At 44.0% G+C, this 25,983-nt stretch overlaps 1 protein-coding gene across 1 annotated transcript in view; it reads right to left on the bottom strand.

Annotated features, from left to right (window-relative positions):
- The window catches only part of tet1 (tet methylcytosine dioxygenase 1), a 67,856-nt gene that overhangs the window by 40,235 nt on the left and 1,638 nt on the right, over positions 1–25,983 (bottom strand). The window contains exons 3-8 of the mRNA XM_080449246.1: positions 25,246–25,411; positions 24,344–24,648; positions 23,015–23,854; positions 22,383–22,581; positions 20,466–20,780; positions 19,302–19,889 (exon numbers count right to left, since the gene is read on the bottom strand). Of these exons, the coding sequence (XP_080305372.1) occupies positions 19,302–19,889; positions 20,466–20,780; positions 22,383–22,581; positions 23,015–23,854; positions 24,344–24,648; positions 25,246–25,411 (2,413 nt within the window). The remainder of the gene's footprint in view (positions 1–19,301; positions 19,890–20,465; positions 20,781–22,382; positions 22,582–23,014; positions 23,855–24,343; positions 24,649–25,245; positions 25,412–25,983) is intronic.

The following is a 25,983-nucleotide window of genomic DNA, read 5'->3' as shown; positions in this document are numbered from 1 at the left end:
TAAGGACTATCTACAAGCTTAACCCATTTCAATCCGGTGACGCAGACAGTGTCTTTTTGGATTTTTAGCCATAACCATTATTTTATATTTTGGACTATTCAAAAATAGCCCCACGCTATGAGCTTGTAGATCTGCTATTCTAGAAAAGATTCGAAATTGTTTGCAAATCTTTGAACATATATTTTTATTTATGACTCAAATATTATTGCTTCTGGGGATTCTGCAAATGTCTTCTAAATTCTAAACAGTTTTTTTTTTTTAAACGTATGTTGCTATATATCAGTGGTGCTCAAACTTTTTCATGTGAAGGACCCCCAAAATGATATGTATTTGGCCGCGGACCCCCCATCTGAAAATATTTTGTTCCAGGGACGCCCCAGAAGCAAAGATTGGAGTTAAAAATGATTTAGCATTTTCACAGATTTTGCAAAGATTTTCACGATTAAAAAAATTAATAGCAGATCTACAAGCTCATTTTTGAATAGCCCAAAGAAATCTAAAATGACACGTTCCCATATTGAATGGGTTAAGCAAAAAGAGGGCCAGGTATATAAGAGCCCTGGGTGACCCCCCTGGTCAACTAGGTCTACAGGGTTTTAAGTGAGCTCTGCTATGCAGTGTGTGGACGTTGGGAGTGTCAGAGGTGGAAAATATTGTGTGTTCTGTCCCAGCTAGGGGCGGGGGGGCCGGGGGGGGGGGGGGTTCTGTGGAGTAAAGTGGTGACAACCATGGGAAAAATTACTCCATGCTTGGAGCTGTCCCCATTCTGCCATCGCACGCACACACACACACACACACACACACACACACACACACACACACATGCACACACACACACACGCACACACACACACACAGGTTATTACTATACTTTTTACTTTAGGCAAGTTTACTGTATTTTGCGACTTTTAACACTAACCCTGAAGCCAAAAATAGCGGATGTATACGCTCACAATGTGTCACAGTGTGACGTGTGTTATACCTTCAGGCTACAAAAGCGTATAACTTCCAACTCTAACCCCTAAACCTCACCTCTAAATATCTTGTGAGGGGAACAGGAAATTTGTCCTCACGCACGCACACGCACACACACACACACACACACACACACACACACACACACACACGCACACACACCCCCCCCCACACACGCGCACACGCACACACACACACACACACACACACACACACACACACACACACACACACACACACACACACACACACACACAGTGCTGCATTGAGCGAGCAGGTTTCCCATTAACCCATTAAGACCGGGAACGCATCTGTGTAACCACTTTATCCATATTTTTTGGCTATTCGAAAATAGCACACATACAAGTTTCAAAAATAGCAGATCTACAAGTTCATAGCACAGCACTCTGTATTTTAGAAAAATCGTGAACCTTTGTGCAAATCTTTGAATAAATATTCTTTAAAGCGAACATGTTTTACTCAAATCTTTTGCTTCTGGGGGGTCCCTGGAACAAATTCTTTGAGATGGGGGTCCGTGGCCAAATACATATCATTTTGGGGGTCCTTGACATGACAAAGTTTGAGAACCACTGATATTAGAGCAACACAATTTTCTTCCGTTTTATGTATATTCAAAGATTTGCACAAATGTTCAAGACTTTTTCAAAAATAGCAGATATACAAGCTCATAGCACGGCACTCGGTGCCGCGCTATGAGCTTGTATATCTGCTATTTTTGAATAGCCCAAAGACATCTTAAAATGACAGAGATGCGTCCCCCGGCCTTAATGGGATAAAACCAGTTACCTGAGAAGGGGTGTCGGTGCGCAGGGCTCATGTTCAGCCGTGCGTCCCCCTGGGGGTCCTTCGCGCTACACACACCACCACTTTCCCCTGAAGCCTCAGTAGTGCTCACGGCGCGTCGCAGTGCGGCGCACGCTGTGAGCTTGTAGATCAGTTATTTACAGCTGAGTATAAATGAGGGTTGACAGAACACAAAGACTATGCAGCATGCCCTGCTTGCCTTTTGCACCGTGTCCTACATACTCCACGCATGCACGCACGTGCGCGCACGTACACACACACACACACACACACACACACACACACACACACACACACACACACACACACACACACACACACACACACACACACACACACACACACACACACACACACACACACACACACACACACAGAGAGAGACACACACACACACTGTACTGTAACTATTCCAGAGAGTATATCCATGTTACATGTGAGCACTTTTTCTTTTTTTTCTCAGAGGAAGACATGAACAAACATCACCCTTAACCAGTGGTGGACAAAGTACTCAACCCCAGTAACTGACTTGAAGTATAGATACTCCTGATTACTCGACTACAAGTGAAAGTTGGGCTTAAAGGCATAGTTCACCCCCCAAAAATACTTTTTTTCTATCGATTAGTCACCCAACAGAGACTTGAATTAATGGATATATATATATATATTTTTGTGGCATTCCTAAGCCAATAATTTGATGACCAGCGGACCTGTAGGCAGCGGTTCCGGTAGGAGACACAAAGGAGACTCTTTTGTGTCTCCTACCGGAACCGCTGCCGGTCATCAAATTATTGGCTTAGGAATGCGACAAAAACTAATTAATATCCATGAATTCAAGTCTCCATGGGGTGACTATTTTTGGAGGTGAACTATCCCTTCAAGAGGTTAATTCATATTTTATAAAATTCCCGTAGAAATAGTGGAATTAAGTAGAGTCAAAAGTACAATATTTGTCAAATAAATTTGTATAATAAAATGCAAAAACTAAAATTAATGTACAGATACTCAAAAAAGATTACTTAAATAACAGTACTCAAGTAAATGTACTTCGTTACTGTCCACCACGCCCTAAACCCATACACTCCTCCTGCTGTCACCTTTAAGTGACATCATCAGCCAGCGCTAATCTTCTGTTATCTGATGATCTCTGTAGGGCTTTCCTCCTCCACCAAACCAAACAAATTCTTAGTAGACCAACTGTCACAGGGATTTCTTGACTAATCGGTTACTAGATTTTGTGAAAAAAATTGTGAATTAGTGTTTGCTGCACACAAACATCGCTGAGAGCAGCCTTTTCGGGTTGGTGAGGTTGAGAACTGAACAGTCAAATTGACAACGGCTACTGTCTATAAGCTCTAGGCACAGAAGCCATATTGTGAAGAAATTCACAGGTGTTGCCAATGATACTAATGAAGGCTCTGTTCCATTCTGGTCAAACAGAGTCAGGGTGCTGTTATTGTGCATGTTGGCTCACTGGAAACACTTTGCTACACCAGTGGTTCTACAATTGGGGTCCAGGGACCCTCATGGTTCCTTGAGGGGGTTCCAAATGGCCCCTTATGGGTGAGTAACTCTGTACAAATGGAACCAAGTGGACCCATAAGGGTCCATTTGGTTCCATTTGTACGCTCTCAGAGTTACTGTATGGGGGTCATGGAAATTAAGAGGTCTGAGAAATACTGTGCTACACTAAATGGAACAGAGCCTTCATTAGTATCATTGGTAACACATGTGAAGGAAGTGATAATATGGCTGCTGTGCATAGAGCCTATTGATACATAGTTATTATATGGACTGGTAGAATTAAAGAGATTGAAATAGATGTGCAAGGAAAAAAATAACATTATTACGAAGACCAAACCAACCAATTAATCGAATAATGGTCTATGAGGGGATCAGCCCTAGATCGCTGTGTTGCATTTTTATTTTATTTTTCTAACTACAAGTCTGACCGGTATACTTGCAAACAGATCATGTGTTTGACCTTGGGAGGGACAGAACAAGGTGGACGGGTCCATCGGTTAGTGTCAAGATTGACCCCTATAAAGACACACACAACACACTCACACACACAGCACAGTGCCTAGGAGCCAGCGAGTCATTCTCGGTAAGACAGGAAAGGGCTTTGCTTCAAGTGTGCGCTAATGTTGTACAGAATGCTGACTTGGCATGTTGGCCATATGACTGCATGTGCCGCAAAGCGCACACACACACACACACACACACCCACACACGCACGCACGCGCACACACACACACACACACACACACACACACACACACACACACACACACACACACACACACACACACACACACACACACACACACACACACACACACACACACACACACACACACACACACACACACACAGCGGTGGTGCATTAGCAGCCTACAGTGCTCCAGGTAGCAGCAAGAGAAAGGGGGACATCGAGGAACAAATGGAGTGGAATGTTTAAAAAAATGATGACAAATCTTGCATGATATTGACACATGTTCTCTTATGGGGGTCAGATGGGGGGGTCCATGTTCAAATACATATCAATTTGGGGGTCCTGGACATGAAAATTCTTTGAGAACCTCTGATGCACGGTACGAGACATAACTAGACAGGGTGAAAGTAATGTAATCGTTTCAAAAGGTTAACTGACTTCTTTCTTTCTTTCTTTGCCACACATTCTCACGAACATGTGTGGGACAGAGAGGAGGCAGAGATAGCGAGGAGGACGGCGTGGAAATCGTGAAATGCCATCAAACGTGGTCCCACAGCCGACGCAGTGTGACTGAGCAGCAGCCAGCATCGTGATTTAGCCTCCTCCTTCTGCTCTGCCTACTCTTCTCTCTCTCTCTCTCTCTCTCTCTCTCTCTCTCTCTCTCTCTCTCTCTCTCTCTCTCTCTCTCTCTCTCTCTCTCTCTCTCTCTCTCTCTCTGCACATAAAACATAAAAAACGTTTTATTGCGTGGGCTGGCCTCTCAACAGGGTTATGCTTTTTGTTAACTTGGAACAGGCCAGGCTGCTCTTATAATGCAGCGCCCTGCGGAGCGGACTGGACTGCACAGCTAAGTAGTAAATAGCTACAGGTTGTTTTGGAGTGGCCCACTGCAGGCCCAGCCACACAGCCTCCAGGGCCAAAGAGGAAATGTCTGTTTTTATTTGATGTGAAGCTCAGTGATTGGGCCGCTGCCCGCCATACATTAAACTAGAGTTCAGCTTTGATGCCACTTAAATGCCCCCCCGCCACCCCCAACAGTGGTGGAAGATGTACTCCGATTTCTTACTTACGTAAAAATAGCAATACAAAAGAAAAGGTTTGACAATTTTTTTAAAACATATTTTCTTCCGAAAATAGCAAATCTACAAGCTCCCAAAGTGTTGCATCGCGACGCACGTGTTTGACTATTTCCGATTAGCCAAAATATAAAATAAGTCTTTAGCGGTATGTGTCATAATAACAATGTAAATGTATAACATAACTAGTAAATGAAGCTGTCAAATAATTATAGTGGAGTAAAAAGCACAATATTTGCCTCGGAGATGAGCTGTATTCGAGCGCTTTGTGTGCAGGACACAAACATAAAATAATCAATGAATCAAAATCAATCAATCACATTGGAAGTATAAAGTATCAAAAATGGAAATACTCAAGTAAAGTCAAATTGTGCTCAAGAACAGAACTTAAATGTACTTAGTTACTTTCGACCACTGCTTTGATGCCACTAAGGCCCCCCCACCCCCTTGAGCTCTCTCAGGGTCTTTCCGTCGGTGCCATTGTACCGGGCCCTGCCTGTTCCACAGGCCATAAGTCTACTAGATGAGCTTTGAAGTTGTGCCACTTGGGTTCTCAGCGTCAATAGAAAATCTCCGCGTTGCCCTTCCCCTCCACCCAAAAGCCACCAAAGAAATGCCAGTCAAATCTTAGCGAGGAGGGCACACAATGGCCCCGTCTCACCAGGGATGGGGGCTCGCTCATGCATTCAGCTCAAAATACGCCTAGCTTGTTTTATTTTATTTTTTTCTAAAATAGCAGATCTACAAGCTCACAAAGGGTTTTGTTGTGAGCCCGGAAAGCAAGTAACTAGATTTCTAAATAGGTAGTTAGATATTGATACGTCGATATCTAACATTTCATGTAACTGTAGCTGTCAACTCCAGTTCAGAGAGTTGTCAAATGACTCCCGCACGACACATCCTTTATCTCACGCTGTGAAACCCCAAATTAAAAAAATAATAATCCCCCTCATACTCCTAAATCTGCGTATATCACATTAAATGATTTGTTATCCAAGCTGTGCTACGTGTTTGAGCGCAGAATCTTGTGATTCAAAGGCTCTTTGACCGAGCAACTTGGACATTTGGACTGCCCCCAATGTCTATACCATGCGTACAGCCATAGACATACAGTATAAAGGTAGATGCCTCCTCCAACTCTGGGGCGTCTGTATCGCGGCCGCCATATTTGAGGAGGCATGCTTCCTGGCTACTGGCCAATCACAGCGCGTCTTTTCTGTGACTTGAGAATCTAGTTGTATAAAAAATATAACAGGATATTTTTATGTGCTGTGATTGGCCAGTAGTCAGGAAGCGTGCCTCCTCAAACATGGCGGCCACGATACAGGTCGCTCCAATGAGGTATCTAGGTTTCTATATCTATGCGTACAGCGTTGTAGAAAGGATTCAATGACAGGTGCTGTCCCAGCCCATAGGAGGAGTATACTGTGCAGTGACAAATAGTACTGCTCGGCTTGTGGAAACGCTTAACAGAGCCGAATGCAGCGCCCGCGGTGGATTCGAACCCACTGCACCAACCGAGCGCCCATGTTTGCCTTCGTCGTCTTCTGACTGACTGTAAGGAACCCCTTACAAAACAGTTAAGACTGTTTTGGATTAAACATTCTGTCTCTGAGCAGTTGAGTCCTCTACTCTTGCCAGCTACCGGAGCAGCCGTTCCACATTACTATGGTGCTATGCTACTAATATGTATCTGCTGGGGCATAATGTTTTTGTAGCTGCACTAATCTGCAATTACGCCGTCAACTGGCCATTGGAGCCAAATGATTAGATGTTATTTGGAAAGATTGTGTAGCATTAGGCTACCTTTAGGGTTTAATCCCGGGAAACATAATTACTGGGAATGCAATTTCGGGAAACCATTTCCCTTTTCTTTTTGTTTACATTTACAACATATAATCTAAAGAATGTATAGGCCTACAGTTTACTTTCTTGGAACATATGCATTGAAGACAAGGGCTCAATGCAATGGTTATGCTGAGGACAATTTCATTTTTTTTTTAAATATATTTTATATTATATTATTAATATATTTTTTGGGGCTTTTATGCCTTTATTTTGACAGGACAGTAGGCTGACAGTAACGGGGAGAGAGATGAGGGGGTGACACACAGCAAAGGTTGTCGGGATCGGGAGTCGAACCCGCGACATGCTGTCAAGCTGGATCACCAGCGTATATGGTATGCGCCTGGACCGCTAGGCCAGCTGGCGCCCCCTGAGGACAATTTCCGCTTTGCCAGTGGGTGATGCCAACGCTTTTCCCGGTTTTACCACCGGCGGCTTTGTTGAGCCGCCATTGTTTCAATATTTTGGCACTCTTTACCCAATAGTAGAGTCTTCTTTCACTTTTGCCCTGCCATTTGGCGCCCCGCCCCCCCTCTAGTGGTGTGGAGGGGAAAAAGGAGTGGATCTAATATAGAGCCCTGGAGGACCCCAATCAACTATGTATACTGTATACTGTACTGTAGGGTTTAAGAGAACCTGGCAGTATGTGTAAATAATCTATCTAGTTGACCGACGAGTAAGCCTTTTCATGAAGGAGAAACCTATATGGATATATATTTTCTCTTTGTGACATGATGCTCTCCAGTTCTGTTGGCCAGCGTTCAAACGCTGTCACGTGAAACAACATGCTGAAAGATGTTTTCCAGCTTGAGGGATTCATACTGGTCGCTTAATCCCACATGCACTGCATTATGTTTTAATATGCATTGCATATGTTGCTGTAGTAATAGGCCTGCCCTGTTCTTCAAATGTTGATTTACACTTTTGCAACTGAAGCGCGACACGCAGGTCCACTGGCACGGTTCTATGTTTAACCCACAGTATTGGCTTAGCTGCATAAAGCGCACAGAGTTACTTTGAAATGCCGAAGTTAAAATAAATTAATGTTTCGCTAGCTTTGAAGTAATCATTGACTTTATTACTATATCTGACATTGCTTGGCTATTAGAAGGCCTGCATCGCATACTGTGCACATATACACAGTAATACACAACATAGATTAAAGTTGTCAGTCACCACAACTGATTTCAGTATTCTTTATCACATTAAAGAGTAACAGAATGGGTCAAATTAGCAATAGAATACACATTGTATTGATTCAATTGTACATTTATGTTCAGAAGCATCGTCCATAAAACCATAGGGTCTCTGATATTTCATAAAAGCAAAGGTTAACGCCTCATCTGCATTTAGAACGATAATACCTAAACACAGTTCAACATATCGTGCTAAATGTTTAGAAAACAGCAACTTTCCCCCCTCTACGTCAAATCTCTTTGCTGAAAATAGCAGATCTACAAGCGCGCAACACGTTCAGAGCTTGTAGACCGACTATTTTCAGGGAATGTTTCCCTTAGAATAGGTGGTTAGTATACAGTATATATAATGCACTAAAGCAGGTAGGTTTATGTGTATTTCTCCTTGTTGCACTTAGTGCTGCTTGAAGTATGACAAATACATTTTGACCATAGATGTCATTTTCCCATGATTCCTGGGATAGTGTGCTTCTTTAGAAAGATTTGCAGTTTTCGGGAAAGATATTAAAACCCTATTATCTTCCTATATACTTTCATACAGTTTATCAGCCATCAACAGATAAAATAATCGGGGATTCTTTAAGGCCCGGATGTCAAATTCATCACATCTTTATGCTGCTGTTATCGACTGATGAGTGTCCTGCCTCACCATTGGCTGTCAGGCAAGTCAATCATTAGTTTGAGGGCCAACAAGGTGAGAGGAGGGGTCGTGAAGAGGTCAGTCAGGCTTATTTGTTCAGGATATCCTGCCTCACTGAGAGAGTGAGTGAGAGAGAGACAGAGAGTGAGAGAGAGAGTGACATGAGCAGTGTGTGTGTGTGTGTGTGTGTGTGTGTGTGTGTGTGTGTGTGTGTGTGTGAGAGACAGACACAGAGAGAGAGTGCGCGTGCGTGCGTGCGTGCGTGCGTGCGTGCGTGCGTGCGTGCGTGCGTGCGTGCGTGCGTGCGTGCGTGTGCGCAATATGACCACCATGTGTAGGACAATACAACCCACCAAGGACAGTCTGCATACTACAGTAAGAAGTAGCCTTGGGAACCAGTGGTTCCTGAGCCATAGGGCAGGAGCCTATCTCCTGTAACATGAGGCAGCTTGTTGTACAAGTACACCCCCTGGACATGACCCTATGTAACAGGGACCTTCCTGTTCACCCCTTGATGCTGAATGCGAGGCAGGGAGGCATTGGGTCCCATCTTTATAGTCTTTGGTATGACCCGCCAGGGGGATTGAACCCCGACCTCCCAATCCCAGGGCGGACACTCTTAACCACAAGGACACTGAGACCTGCCCGCTAGTATGACCTAATTACCTGGATGTAGATTATTGTGCTCAAAGGCCTAACCCTGCTAGTGGAGAACGTCTAATGGGTTATCTCTATAGTAACCCTGCTAGTGGAGCACGTCTAATAATGGGTTATCTCTAGTAACCCTGCTAGTAGGGCAGGTATTAATTAGAGCTGGGCCATTAACTGAAAATAATATCAAAACCAATATTTAGGGGCACAGGTGGGCACCTAGGCTGGATTACCAGCCTAGGTGCCCAGACAGTTACGCCAACCGTCCGGGCCGAAACAGGATTTTTTAATCGACACCTGAATAATTCAAATAGATTTTTCATAATCGATTACATCGATTGATGTGATTAACCACTTCAACCCTGTATTACTTGTTACAATGGTGGCGTACAAAAATAGCGAAAATAGCCGACCTGCGATTAGACCGGCTATTTGCGTAACTTATTTTATTCGTTATAATCGCTTATCAATCATAATAGAGGCAAAAAGCGTGAAATAACGGTGATATCGATTGCCATCAGCCCAACTAGCAGGTCTGATGCGTGATCCGTAGTAAATCCTCATTACAACACTACCGTCAGGCAAGCCGGCAGGTCCGTGCAGCGAGGTCAAAGGTCAACACCAGACAATAGCGTTACCATGGTAACCTTGAGGGGTGGTGCACCCCCCACCCCTCCCGTGTGTGTGATGAGCGAGGCGGAGGCGGGGGAAGGGTGAAACGTGTACGGTGGGGGGGAGGGGCTAACAGGATCATGTGCGCTCTTCCCCTAAAAACGCCTTGCTGGGTGCTTTTTTACGTGGACTGACTGGTGCTCAGCGCGTGGTCCTGGGACCACCGGGGGGTCCAAATGGACCCTTACGGGGGTCTGTAAACTCTGAGAGTGTGCAAAATGGAACCAAATGGACCCGTACGGGGGTCTGCAACTCTTGAGAGCGTGCACATTTGCATACACTCTCAGAGTTAAATGAACACTGAGTCATTTAGTGTACATTGGGGTCCCAGAGATTCAAATAAAATAATCAAAACAATCAAATGGGGGTCCGTGGACCAATGCATATAAACCTGGGGGTCTTTGAAATTAAAAAGGGGTGAGAATAACTGAACTACGCCATAGAGCTGTGCGAAAGCAACAATATGCACACACACATAACAGACCTACAGAATACAGTATAAACAGAGTATTGTATATATTTTCTGTCAGGTGTAAACCGTGTCCTTTTCAGTGAATGGAGAAAAAAAGAACCTGTGTATACAATAGATCCAATGTAGTTATAATTTAGTCACAAGCTCTTGCTAATACTTTTCATTTGATCAATATTTATAAAACCTGCAGACGCACTTAACCACTTTCAAACTGGTGTCCCTGTTTTGAACATGTCATTATAGGTGAAAACTTTCTAAATCTCTCTAAAATAGTGAAAATAGCCAATCTGCAGGGTGCCACAATGTGGCCCATTGTGAGCTTGCGTAGATTGGATATTTTTTTGCTACTTTTGCATGACACAGGTTTCAGCCTGACAGCAACCATATAAACATTTACATATACACGTGCACACAAACGATTCGTGCGCACGCACACACACACACACACACACACACACACACACACACACACACACACACACACACACACACACACACACACACACACACACACACACACACACACACACACACACACACACACACAGCAGTTTTTACTATGTTTGCATTCAGCAGCAGTGCAAAGGCAAACATTGCTGATTTCTCCATAGCAGCAACAGGCTGCTTTCCATGGGCTCCATGAGCGCTGCACACACCTGTCATCACCACTGGTGAAGTACCAAAAATAAAAGTACTCATTATGCGGACTGTCCCGTTTCACAAGTTCTTCCAAAACTTTACTCTACTTTCCACAAGCTCACAAAATCGGCTTTTTTCGAGCAGCCAAATCATACTGTTGTAAGTTTGCAGATTTGCTATTTTCACTACTTCTTAATTATTTATATATTTTTTTTATTTATGAAAAAAAAAAAAAATCTGGTTGTATTTATTAACTCTCTCAGTGCCACGCCCCGACATATCCCGAGTTTTTCCCGAGTACCCTCAGTGCCAGCACGAGAAATCCCGAGTTTTTACTTTTGACTGTGGTCGCGTTATTCTGTTTATTTTTCATGATCACTTTCGCTTCCTGACTACATCAGACTCACCCGGAGCCGGATGTAAAAAAAAAAATTCATTTCCGGGTCACGTTGTTTTTCTCCGGTGATTTTCGGCCAGAATAGGGAAAGTCACGGTTTTTCACACGGTATAAAAAGCGGACGGAGAGGTCCACGTCTACTCTCTTTGGTCTGGGTGACGATCAGTCATCGTAGTCGTGTATCGCATCGTAATTTAGCGCGATCAACGATTGTCGAAAATGTCAACATCCGGTTCTGACCGGATATGACGTGAGCCTGTTTGGGAGGGGGCGAGTGAGCCAGCGAGATCATCAATGTGTCGATTTGTTGCTCTCTACTGGTAGAACTGTATTATGGGTTTAAAACGCCAATCAGATCATTTATTTGAATGAAAAATTACAAAATTGCAAAATAAAAAAAAACGCAAATTCCTGGCAGTTTGGGAGTACTTTATGAAAATACTCTTGGCACTGAAAGAGTTAAATACTTTTTCATAAATATATATATTTTTTATCTTTTGAAATATGTTTTTTTTTCTAAATGTAGGAAACAAAAGGGGGATATTTACTCGCAACCCATAACAGTGGGTCGCGAAAACAGTGATATAGGATATTCTCTCGTTTAGGCCCGTCACAAATTATTATTACACAATCGCCAGATCATAATTATTTCAGCTAATGGAGCTAATACTTTGCATTCATGTCCATTCATCTGAATTAAAAACAGCTGGATGAAACTAAATGTCATATTTCAACCATCATGTCCACATCGTTTACATCCACAGTGGAAAACTATGGGCATTTAGGGCACCTTATTTTTTTTAAGTTGACATATTTTCATACATTTTCAAAAACAGCAGAACTACAATCTCACAATGCGTCACATCGTGGCACGTTGTGAGCTTGCAAATCGCCTATTTTGAATATTTTGTATCTATTCTTTCTTTGTATATTTTTACATTTGCCTATTTCATTTATGTGTCATATCTTCCATGTGCAAATTTAGTTTATAACGCCTGAAAGTCAAACTGAAATGTCATTCTTAAATATGTGTTCCCATGTTAAAAAAAAAAGCTCAAAACACAATTCGATCGTTAATCACAATTATCTGTATGGCGATTAAGCGTCAGTTAAAATGTCATGATGGTGACAGCTCTACTCGTGTTGTAAGCTAGGGGGAGGGGAGGCAGTTATGGAGCCTGCAGCTCTCATGATGTCTAGACTATTTAGGTCAATTTCATTGTACCATAACCAGAAGAACCAAACCTCTATGTACTGTGCTGTCGTTTCTCTTGACTGTGTGTGTGTGTGTGTGTGTGTGTGTGTGTGTGTGTGTGTGTGTGTGTGTGTGTGTGTGTGTGTGTGTGTGTGTGTGTGTTTGGATGCGTATGTGCATTCATGCATGCATACATGTGTGTTCAAGGTCTGGCCTCGGCCTTGTCCCAGCTGTTCAGTGCAGCAAGGCCACGCACACGCACACACACACACACACACACACACACACACACACACACACACACACACACACACACACACACACACACACGCCATAAAGGATCCATCGTGTCTGAGTGAAACCAGGCTAGTTAAGAATCCTTTATGCTTAAACTGTGGACACACACACACACACACACACACACACACACACACACACACACACACACACACACACACACACACACACACACACACACACACACACACACACACACACACACACATTTGTATTACTACTCGTGAGGACATCAACTTTTTTTATGAACTTGAATCTTACAACTTTTTGCATTTTTAACCCTAACCCTAAAGATGCATTGAGAGCTTATAGATTCCGCTGTGCAACACCATTGTGCATTTTATATAACGCCTTTATCCAAAGCGCTTTACAATGTGCATTACATTCACACACCTATGGCAGAGGAAACCAACCTGGTCATCAGGAGCAGTTCGGGGTTCAGTGCCTTGCTCAAAGACACTTTGACACTATGACCCATGGGGAGCCTGATATCGGACTCTAACTTCTTTTTTTAATTACCTATATATTGTAGGCTTTTCTGCCTTTATTCGGATAGTATAGTGGAGAGTGACAGGAAACAGGTAGAGAGACGTGGAGAGACACACAGAAAAGGTCATCAAGCTCTGGAATTGCACCTGCGACTCACATATGGGCATTAGAGCCCATATGTGGTATGGGCCTAACCACTAGGCCATCGGCGCCCCTAACTGCTCTACACACACATGCACGCACGCGCACACGCCCACACACACACACAACACACACACACACACACACACACACACACACACACACACACACACACACACACACACACACACACACACACACACACACACACACACACCATATGCACTCTGGGAGTTACTCATTAGCAGGAAAATAAACTGAATTTGCATGCCTGTACATGAAAGTATTTCTTTGGCTTATATCCCTTTTTTACACAACCTCACAATAATGATGACAACATTCATCAGAAGGGTGTAAGCTTGAACCGCAAGACTCTCAAACACATGCACGCACGCACACGCGGCCTGTTAAGATGATATCGGCTCAATTTGTAGGTGTACCTTGTTCTGTACCATATCAAAAGAGGAAAGGTAGTCCGGTTTTGCTACCGATGCCTGTAGTTCCGACCGTCTGGAAAACAAGTTAATCGATGGGTTGAAACAACCTTTTTCTCCATGTTGAATATAGATGTGTGTTCATGATCAGGAACGCACATGCACTGCACGTTCAACATGGATGCGCGTTCAAGATCACGTTGAGCCGTCTGCTCCAGTCTAAAGCCAGGCAGAACTAAAATGTAAGACACCTACTGTACTAGTTTTCATCATAGTACTAGTAGTAACATAACTAAGAAGAAAGGGAGTCTACTGCCGCGCCTCAGCCAAACTAAGGCAGGTCCGGTGCGTCAGAGGAGCAGGACAACGCATCATAAACGAGGAGAACACACTGGAGCAGCTCGGACAATTAAAGACTTTTTTATTATTCTTTAGAGACTCTGAGGAAGATCCAGTAGCATTAAAACGCCAGTCATAATGTTTTGTAATTAGCACCTTAATAAAAAAAGGCTATAATTGTCCGAGCTGCTCCAGTGTGTTCTCTAAGTTTATAGTAACATAACTAGTAACTTTTATAATGCAGTGACTAGTAAAGTAACCAAGTTACTTTTGTAACGATCTTGCCCAACGCTGCCTGCTACTGTATGTGGACATTATTGAGACTCCTAACAAAAGTTCAATCTCACCTGAACTGCTTTTTTTGAAGACGCTCTGCACAGTGTTTACAGTAATAATATTTCCTCATCCCTGCAGCTTGTTGTGATATCAACAAATTAAAAACACGTTGAACAACACGCTGGGGTGGCAATAGTAGGCTACCGTACGTGTGTCAGCTTTCAGTCTTATTCAAACACAGAAGAACAACGCTTGGCATGTCTGCATGGAGCTGGATATTACACTACACCTCACTTTCACTTCAGTCTGTTTTTCCCACGATGCCCTGCGCACACACACACTACACACACCACAACCAGTGTGACACATCAGAAGTACCACCCAAAAATGTGCGAGCCATGCGCTGCCTTCCCTCTCCTTCTGAGTCACCTGTTGATCTGTGTGTGTGTGTGTGTGTGTGTGTGTGTGTGTGTGTGTGTGTGTGTGTGTGTGTGTGTGTGTGTGTGTGTGTGTGTGTGTGTGTGTGTGTGTGTGTGTGTGTGTGTGTGTGTGTGTGTGTGTGTGTGTGTGTGTGTGTGTACTGTGAATTCCTTAGCAAGGTGAGTGACCCACATTCTCAGGCCTTCCCCGTAGGGTTTGTAAATCAGTGCTGGTGTAATCCCTTCCTCCTCAGCCACACACACGCACGCACGCACGCACGCACGCACGCACGCACGCACGCACGCAATAGTACTACTGCAGGTAGTTATATAATCCGTCATAATCTGCTGCTATGGCAAGCCTTAAATGCACATGCACGCACACACAGACACAAAAGCGCACTCACACACCACACACGTGCACACAGTGCATGAACAGCATGCTGGTAGTGTTTGACAGACAGCTGTCAAACATTATAGAGTATGACTCGAGTCTTATACTAGAATAATCACAAATGACTCCCAAACATGATTATCAAATCCACGGGATGGCTGTAATGGACATAGTGTCCTAAAATATAAAAAATACAAAATAAAACACTGAAGAAAAATGTAGCCATAAATTAGTCTTCTTTTCTTTTTTTTTGCCGGATCAGGTGGCTAGCCTAACAGACTTGCATGTCTTTGACCGACTGACTGAGCAAAGCCGTTACAGCACTGGTCAGCCGGTTGGCCTGACAGCGAGCTAGGGGCCACTCTTCCGACCAGGCAGATAAAGGATTATTTGGATTTCTTAAGATTCATTGATTTCTTGCTAATTTAACCCATTCAATCCAGGGACGCATCTCTGTCATTTTAGATGTCTTTGGCCATTCAAAAATAGAAGATGTACAAGCTCATTGCTGGGACACCCAGCTTGTAGATCTGCTATTTTTGAAAGATCGGGAACATGTGTGCAAATCTTTGAATATATCTTTTTTAAAGCGAACATTTGTAATATATTTTGTTCCAGGGACCTCCAGAAGCAAAGATTTCAGTTACATGTTCTTTCAAAAATATATATGTATTCAAAGATTTGCACAAATGTTCAAGACTTTTAAAAAATAGGCTATTTTTGAATAGCCAAAGTATAAATAAATGGGTATAGCTCATATCTAAATCAACACAGATGCGTTCCCGGATTGAATGGGTTAAGTGCGAGTTCCGTTCCATCGCCGTGGCTTATTTAATTCCCCGCTCAGTAACCAGGGTAACACATGATGCCGCTCAGCTATAGCCTGCTCCTCCTTAGCGTGTAGATTGTAATCAAATGTAATGTTATGTCATGTGATCTGCTAGTTCAGTACACTTCAACAACAAATGTCACTATGGATCACTACAGACATTTGCAGATCAAATGGAAATGGTAAATGGTGCATTTACATTGTGTCTTTCTACAAAGTGCTTTTCAATGTATTCAACACTCACCCTTTCACAAACACATTCACACACCGACGACAGAGGATGCCATGCAAGGAACCAACCTGCTCATCAGGAGCAGTTAGTTAGGAGTTCAGTATCTTGCTCAAGGACAATTTGACACACAGCCAGCAGGAGCCAGGGATCGACCCGGGAACCGTCCAATTTCAAGACGGCCGCTCTATTTCATATCCATAAATTCACATTATAGACTCTAACAAATTTCCCATGATTTAGCAAAATGCCCATGAAACCAGTTTCAACTTGTTTTGAATTGTCACAAGCTTGCTTTTGGGGGTTGTTCAAAGGGCAAAATACAACAATCAATTGATTCTTATCCACTTACAAGCTTCAGCTTATTTGATAAAAAAACACCAAAGGAACACAGTAAAACTTCTCCCTGCCCTTGTGTTTATCCATGATACCATATTTAAGAGACAAGACACTGGCTTAACGTATACTACGCTACACACCGTCTAAAGACAGTTGACTTGAAATTGGTTGAAATTACACACCCACTGAAACCCCCCCCCCACACACACACACACACACACACACACAGACCTTGCCCCCACGTGTAACTCATCAGATAGCATTTTCTCCTGCTACTCCTCACTATGGAGCATGTGCAAGCACGCACACACACACACACACACACACACACACACACACACACACACACACACACACACACACACACACACACACACACACACACACACACACACACACACACACACACACACACACACACACACACACACACACACACACACACACACACACACACACACACCACGTGCTGCGCTTCTGCCGGCTCATGTGACAGTGCTTTCCCTTCTGACAAGAGGACATGCTGCTGGCATAGATTCACCACATACTAATGTCCATGTTCACACACGCACGCACGCACGCACGCACGCACGCACGCACGCACGCACGCACGCACGCACGCACGCACGCACGCACGCACGCACGCACGCACGCACGCACGCACGCACGCACGCACGCACGCACGCACGCACGCACGCACGCACGCACGCACGCACGCACGCACGCACGCACGCACGCACGCATACTGTATACTCACCAGTGTCACCACATACTAATGCCTGTGTTCGCACACAGTAGAGTCTATACTCCCCACACACTCCCTCATACTTAGACTGTGTCTTATCACGCTTGCATTCCTGCACATTTAACTGGGAGAGGGTCGGAGGCGATACGGACAGTTAGAGAAAAACTCTGCCGTGCAGAAGGGAGTGGAACCGCCTTGTTCCACTCTCAAACCCCAAGCGTGGCCAGTAGATAGACAGATAATTAGACCTTTATTAATCCTTCAGGGGGGAATTCAGTCACCAGAGGCAGCACAACAGTTAATATACAGATACAGAGTGAGAGAGGTACTGAAAAATACAGCAAGGGTAGCGGCACGATAACTAGAAGACAAGATAAAAAAAAAACATTAGTACACCTCCAGTGACTTGCACTATGTAGAAACAAGCAAACAGCCAATAACAGTGTGATATCAGCTTCCCGCACTATGCATGAACAAGGCTCAAACACACACAATCACAGTGTCGTTGACGACATCAACAGAATACACTGATACCAATATATAATATTGACACCGGTATTATCAGTACAATAGCTACACCCTACAGTGCTACTGAGGAATAGAATACACCAATACAATACAGTCTGCGTGCAAGTATGTCAGAGTAAACGTGTTTGTACGGTATTGGGCAGACGTCAAAACAAGGGAAGCTAGCCGAAACCATCCTTTGAGTTCAGACAAACTGTTTGTAAACAGAAATGCGTGTCAGAAAAACCACACTCAACATTATCACGTGTGCATCTTATTGCCTGGCTGCAATAAATAAAGATATTCTCTCATCCCATTCGTGCCAGTCTACGTACAGTAACATTTTGTGTAGATTGGGGTTCCAGAGATAGGAAATTGTCAAAAGGAGGACTCTTTGGCGATTGGTTGATACTGGATTATCCCTGATCCCGATTGGGTCGTTTAGATTTGCAAACGAGAAAACACCGCCTTCTACAGCGTCACCAGACCCTGAATGCGAGGCTAGCGATTTCAGGGGCTGGAGCCAGGCTAGTTACGTGGCCTAATGCACATCAACCTGAGGGTCCTTGAAAGGTTGAGAATCACTGTGTTAAATGTAATCCTTTTGGTATTTAGTGTGAGATCAGAATAAGCAGAGTAAGCATGAACCCTAATCAATAAACAAGGTAAATAATCACATAAATAGAGTGCAGAGAGAACTGCTATGTCGTAAGGTAGAGTCTGAGGATGAACCTAGCATCTGTCTAGATAAGACAGATAGCATCAAGAAGACAGTGCTTTTGGCAGATAACGATATTCACACACACACACACACACACACACACACACACACACACACACACACACACACACACACACACACACACACACACACACACACACACGCACACGCACACACACACACGCACAGATTGCACACACACACACACACACACACACACACACACACACACACACACACACACACACACACACACACACACACACACACACACACACACACACACACACACACACACACACACACACACACACACACACACACACACACACGCAAAGCCTCACCTGTGCAGCGGTCAACGGCAGCAGAGACGTAGATCTCCTCTTCCTCAGCTCCACACACTTCCTCAGCTTGCAGATCTGGTGTCCTCTCCTGCGGTTCAGGCAGCAGCTGCACTGTCCGCAGTTGTTCTTGCGGCGGCACGGCTCGCACGCTCCGCAGCCCCGCCGCTTCTTCCGCTCCCTCTTCGGGGGCCGCCTGGCCGCGGCCCCCTCCGGACCGCCGAGATCCTCCCCGTATCCCCCGCCCCACGCCTCCTCCGACTCCTCGGTGTCCAGGGATAGGGAGGAGCGGGTGCTCTCGGAGCTGCAGGAGAAGGAGAGGGAGAGGATGGTCTCCTGTAGGGTGGGGGTGGAGGTGGAGGAGGTGGAGGAGGAGGAGGTGCCGGGCATGCAGCCCGGGTCTGGGGCGTCCGACACCGGCAGCCTGCCGTTTCGGGGCTTTGGCTCAAATGCAGCCGCGAGGAAATCGGCGCTCGACTGGAGGAGTGGCGACGGTGACAGTGACAGTGACAGCGAAGATCTGTCCTTCCGGCCGTACGGCTCCACATGTGATGAGATGTCTTTGGTGTGAGTCCTTACCGGAGAGTAGGCCTGTCATGGTCATGAAAGTTTAAGTTGACGATTAATTGGCAAACAAATAAACCTTTAAGACCTGAGGACGATTCTACAAACGCCCTCTAAATTGGTAGATCTCACACTTTCAAGAATTTTCTAAAATCTTCAAAAATAGCAGATGTACAAGCTCACAGCGTGGCACTAAGTGACCCGCTGTGAGCTTGTATATCTGCATTTTTTTGATAGCCTAAAACCTAAAATGACCAAGACGTTTTCCCGGTTTTAATGGGATAATTGTGATTAATTGTGTTTTTTGGCATTGAACTTTGGAATATAATAATAAAAAAATACATTTCTGTTTGACAAAAGGCTTTGTAAGCATAAAATGCACAAGGCAAATAACTTAATTAATACAATGAAATGACTGACAATGACCGGAACCGATAATAAAAATAAATAATGTACTATGTCCAAAACAGGCCACATAGTTAATTACTTTGTACTTCAAATTAAAGTCATTTATACAGGTGAAAGGAAATGCTTCTGACGATTATGCAAATAGTTCACATAATTGCAATGAGGCGAATATGTAATACTTGTGACAGAGCCTACCAGTGACAGGACTTGTCCATGGTCATGACGGGGAGGAGCCTCCTGGCTGGGAGGAGCCTCCTGCCTGGCATGCAGGAGCGCATGGAACCCACAGCGGCTGACAGCCATAGTGTCGGGGGTCATGGGGTCGGTCTGCGACATCGGCCTCGACTCAGGGAAAGCGGAGGACGCTGGGTAATGGAGTTTAGCACCGTGGGTGATAAGCCGGATGTCGTGACCGCACCGGTTCGGAGCCTCGGGTACGAGCGGCTCTGAGAGGGATGACAGGGCTTTGGTGGGTTGTGAGGTAGCTGGGTTGGAGAGCGCTGACTCTGCCTGCAAGACAATAAAACAAATAACAACCATTAGACATGAATTACGAGGCGCCGCTGGCCTAGTGGTTAAGGCGCATACCACATATAGGCTCTAATGACAGCGAGTTGCAGGTTAGATTCCCGAGCCCGACGACCTTTGCTGTGTGTCACTCCCCGTCTCTCGCTCTACTGTATACTATCAATTGAGGCTATGCACGTGACATCATCGTACCCGGAAGTTATGCAGGAACACCTACTGAGTGGCAAAAAACAACATTCTGGCCGTGACAGCCCATACACCCAAACAGAGAAGTTCGATCTGATTGTATTAAACAACTTTAAACTCATCAACATGGCAGCTGTACGGAAAGCTTGAATTATCCTCTTTCTATCTGCAAAGTTTTTGTTTAATAAAAATCCACCATAGACATGTTATGAGCTACTTTCTGTCAATAAATTCCGTGCAGGTGATTATTTTTCTCTAAGTGTCAGAGTTTGGAAGCGCTAGTTTTCAATAAGGCAACGTCCTGCTGCCTCCTGCATTATGTGCAATTTAGAAACAGGTGATACGCAAGACCGGTGATTTCCAACGAGCGCTTCCAAACTCCAATGTTTCATGCTGCTCAATGTTTTGCCACTCAGTCTAGATGAGGGGGGCGTGTCCCGGTGGAAAAGTGAAGCATGTGCATACTCTCTATAAAGGCAGAAAAGCCCCAAATATATATATATAAAAAAAAAAAAGACATGAGTTACAATTAGATGCACTCGCATGCTGCCTGAAGGGTCGAACGACGCATCACACTACGTGTGTCACAACATTGTGAGTTTTGAGCATTCATATTGTCTGCGACTCGTTGACACGACAGTGTTGCCACAAAACGTAAACAAGGAAGTGGATGTAGTCACGTGCATCTTCCCAAACTTTCATTTTTCCGGTGGTACGTGACACAGTTGGCTTTTTTTTCTTTGTCGTTTGGACGTCACTTTAGTCTGCACTTTCTTATGGGTTTTTAAGAGAGATATAAAACTGATTTTATATCTCTCACAGAAATGTGTGTGGGGAGGAATCAATTGGCACAACGACTAAATGGGTGAGAAAAAGAGGTACACATAATTGGGTAGGCCTACTCTAAATTAAAAGGTAGGGTAATTAATTTTCTTTGGTTAATAAGAGTTAAATAGCTCTATATTCTGATAGTAATCATTGCTATAGAGTGTTTGTTCACAAACGTCTCCATCTCCATCTCTCTCCAGCTCTTTAGTAAACCGAAAATGCATTTTCAGGTCGGGATACCAATTTTATCCAATCAGGATAGAGAACTCAGACAGGATACAGATTAAACAAGTGAAATTTGAAGTGATGACACAAAGAAATGAGCAGACAAATCGGAAGTGGAACACTAAAATGAAGCTGATAAATGGGTACTCTCTCCTGACTGGCTGAATGTTTCTTTTTATTGACGAGCTGGAGAGATGGGGGGACCCCTGTTACATAAAACAAAAACACTATAACAATGAGTTAGAATATAGACTAATAGAGCTTTAACCTTTTAACCAAAAAACATTTGTTTTAGCCAACAAATACCAATTACCCTACCTTTAAGAAAATAAAAAGCGAGCTGACCTGAGTCAACGGGATCAGTCCGTCAGTGGAGTGATGATGAGGCACGTGAGGTTGGGAGTCAGCAGGACTGATGTAAACACAAACACCCTTCTCCTCTCTTTCCTCTTCCTGCTCCTCCTTCTCTTCCTGGGGGTCACACACCTCCAGCACGCTCTCCTCCTTCTCTGCAGTCTCCCCGCTGTGTCGCTTCTCGCCAGGGCTGTCATCACATTTTGGTCGACGATTAAGTGCGATTAACGATTTCATTGTGTTTTTTTTATTGGCATTGAACATTAGAATATATAAATCAAACTGACATTTCTGTTTGGCCTCTTAGGCTTTGTAAGCAAAACTTGCACAGGGCAGATAATGACAAATAACTTACCATTAAACAAAATAAACTATGGACAAAACAGGCCAATGCATTTAATAATATTATGCTTTCAAAGGTAAGACAAAAAATGCTGATCAACAAGCTCACAACGCATCACATCGCACCATGTTGTGAGCTTGCAGATCTGCTATTTTTGCACATTTTTACAAGATGATTTTACACAGATAAATTGAAAGGATTCTCATGATCATGCACAACAATTGCGATCATCTCAAATAAGTGTGATCGTGCGATGATGTAACAACTGTGCCAGGCTTACCTCTCGCCTCCTCTCATCGACTGTGAACTCTCTTCCTTGCTGTGCTGGTGAGTCTCATCTTCTCTGGTAACCTCGTGAATAACGCTCACTCTTTCTTCCATCCTTGCGCGTGCCGGGACAAACGTGTGCTCTCTCTCCTCACCGGGGTGACTGGAGTTATTTTGGGGTTCACCAGGGTGACTTGGGTTATTTCGGGGTTCACCGGGGTGACTGGAGTTATTTCGGGGTTCACCGGGGTGACTGGAGTTATTTCGGGGTTCACCAGAGAGTCTGAGGTTATTTTGGGATTCGCCAGGGTTACTAGGGTTATTTTGGGGTTCACCGGGGTTACTAGGGTTATTTTGGGGTTCACCGGTGTTACTAGGGTTATTTTGAGGTTCAGGAGAACTGTGATTTTCCCCCTGACTTTCGTTGTCCTCTTGCGGGCCGACGCTAGCCTGCTGAGCCAACTCAATGGGTCTGTCAGTGTCTTCACTGCCATCGTTGGCATCACCATCATCCCCGCCCTGCACAGGGCTTCCAATTACAGAGCTCAGGTTGACCTCATCACGACAGTGGGCGGGGCTAATAACGCCGTCACAGCTGCGGTGTGCGGATGACTCTTCCCGTACGACGTCACAAAGAGGGGGAGGAACATCCGCTTCAAGATGGCTCCCAGGCTCGACTTCTACTTCCTGCTCTTTGACTTGAGTCACGGCGTCAACAACATCCGTTTCCAGAGCAACGGGGGCGGCTTCCTCACCGTTAGCGACGTCTGACTCCTCCCCTTCCTCGTTAGGAGCTGGATCGCCATCGCCGTCTGTTTTTTGGGGCTCCTGTCTTGCATTCCTGTCTTTAGGGCTGTCACAATATGGTCATTTTAGTTGAAGATTATTTGTCGTACATAAAATTGCGATTTAACAATTTAATTGTGTTTTTGACATTGAATATTGGAACATATACTGTAAATACAAATTACAATTCCGTTTGTTCTTTTAGGCTTTGTAAACAAAAATTGCACAGGGCAGATATGACAAATAACTTATATAAAGAAATGTATGACAATGACCACTACCAATAATCAAAATAAATAATCTACTATGGCCAAAACAGGCCATGCATTTAATAATGATATACAAAAACAAAAAATAGCCAATCTACAAGCTCACAATGCGTCATATCCCGACAAACTGTGAGCTTGTAGATCGGCTATTTCCGCTATTTCTCTTGTAAATCTGCTATTTTTGGTATTTTTCAACAGATGAATTCTTACAGATGAATGCAAAATAATTGCGATTATCTCCAATAATTGCGATCAGGCGCTTGTGTGATGAGTGTGACCGATCCTACCTGTCTTGGCATAGCGCTGCACCTCTCCCCGCCTTCCCCCTGATGGCGCTCTTCTTCTGTGGTCCCCTGTTAGGTTTCAGAGCTTGCTGGCAGGGTGTAACGGACACCCGTCCGCCCCCCCTTGGGGACTTCCTGCTCCCTGGGGGGCCTTCAAATTCACCGTAGATGTTGGGCGCCTTGCACAGCCGCCTAGGTCTATGGGATCCTCTGTCCTTGGGAGTGCGCTGGTTAACCCGAGCGGGCGACCTCCGCGTTCCCTGGCTCACGCTGCTTCTCGCCCCACACGGGCTGCGGGCGTCCTGGGTCTGCTTGGGGACCACAGGGTTATCATCGTTAACTAAAAACTCTAATGAAATAACCACAACCAGAATTGATAAAACATTTTAGTTAACTGGAATCAAAATAAAAACTAGGCTTTTACAAATAAAAAAATAACTAACAAAAAAATGTACTGTGTGTATACGAAACTAGAACTGCTAAAAATGATAGAGAAAATGTCCTTAGTCTTAGTCTCAATATTTCATATGGAAGCCTAATATTTTGGGTGAATATGACATCTTATCTTCCAATATGTTAAGCTACAATATGTCAGTTTTAAGCCCTGTTGTCAAATTGGTCTAAATCTTGTGATGCATTTTGAACTTGTAGATCTGCAATTTTTTTGCTATTTTCTTTAGGTTTTCTTGAATCTTGCCCAGTGACAAATACCCCATATTATAATAAGAAAAGTCTAACTAAAACTAATACAAACTAGGCTAAAACTATACTATATATACATATACAAACTAAACTAGCCAAACCTCGCTTTGAAAACTAATCACATAAACGGAAATTGAAAACAAAATAGTCGAAAGAAACAAAATAAAAACGAAAACTAATGACAAAGGCAAAACCCTTATGACCTTGGCCTGGGATCTGGTGGTGGACCTTTTGGGTTCTGCGGGTGTTGTTTGGAGCCTGGTGACGGCTCTCCCTCTGGGGTTACTGGCGGTGGAGGTGTTACTGGCGGTGGAGGTGTGCCTGGCGCTGGTTCTTCTCTGGGCAGGTGGTGGCTGTCGTCTCCCAGGCCTGTCACCACCACGAAATGTTAGTTGATGATTAGTTTCTCGTGCAGATAATTGCGATTAATGATTTAATTGTGCAATTGAACATTGGAACATGTGACATTGACACTTCTGTAAGCCTTTAACAACTTAAACCCTATATACTGTATGGTTGAGCAGAGTCCGGGTCTTTTCCGTTTTCTGTTATTGTGGGGAAAGCATTCGCTGAAAATAGCCGATCGACAAGCTCACAACGCATCGCGTTGCGAGCTTGTCGATCTGCTATTTCCTGCGAAAGCAGAAATGTATAATATACATTTCATATTATGACAAATAACTGAAATATGCCAAGAAATGACTGACAATGACAGATGGCAATAATCAAAATAAATATGTCTGTACTACTGTGGCCATAATAGGCCATAAAACGTAATCATTTTACACTGTCAAAAATAACAGAAATAGGCAGTGTACAAGCCTATTTCCAAGCTCGCACTACGTTGCGAGCTTGTAGATCACCTATTTTTGCTATTTTTCAACAAAAGACTTGAAATGATGAATGGGAACGATTATGCAAATACAACTGTGATTAAATAA

Source organism: Gymnoscopelus braueri (genome assembly GCF_963280865.1).
Source record: "Gymnoscopelus braueri genome assembly, chromosome: 14".
In the NCBI taxonomy this organism is placed as follows: domain Eukaryota; kingdom Metazoa; phylum Chordata; class Actinopteri; order Myctophiformes; family Myctophidae; genus Gymnoscopelus; species Gymnoscopelus braueri.
Note: the sequence above shows the minus strand (reverse complement) of the source record. Positions and strands in the feature narration are given on the sequence as shown.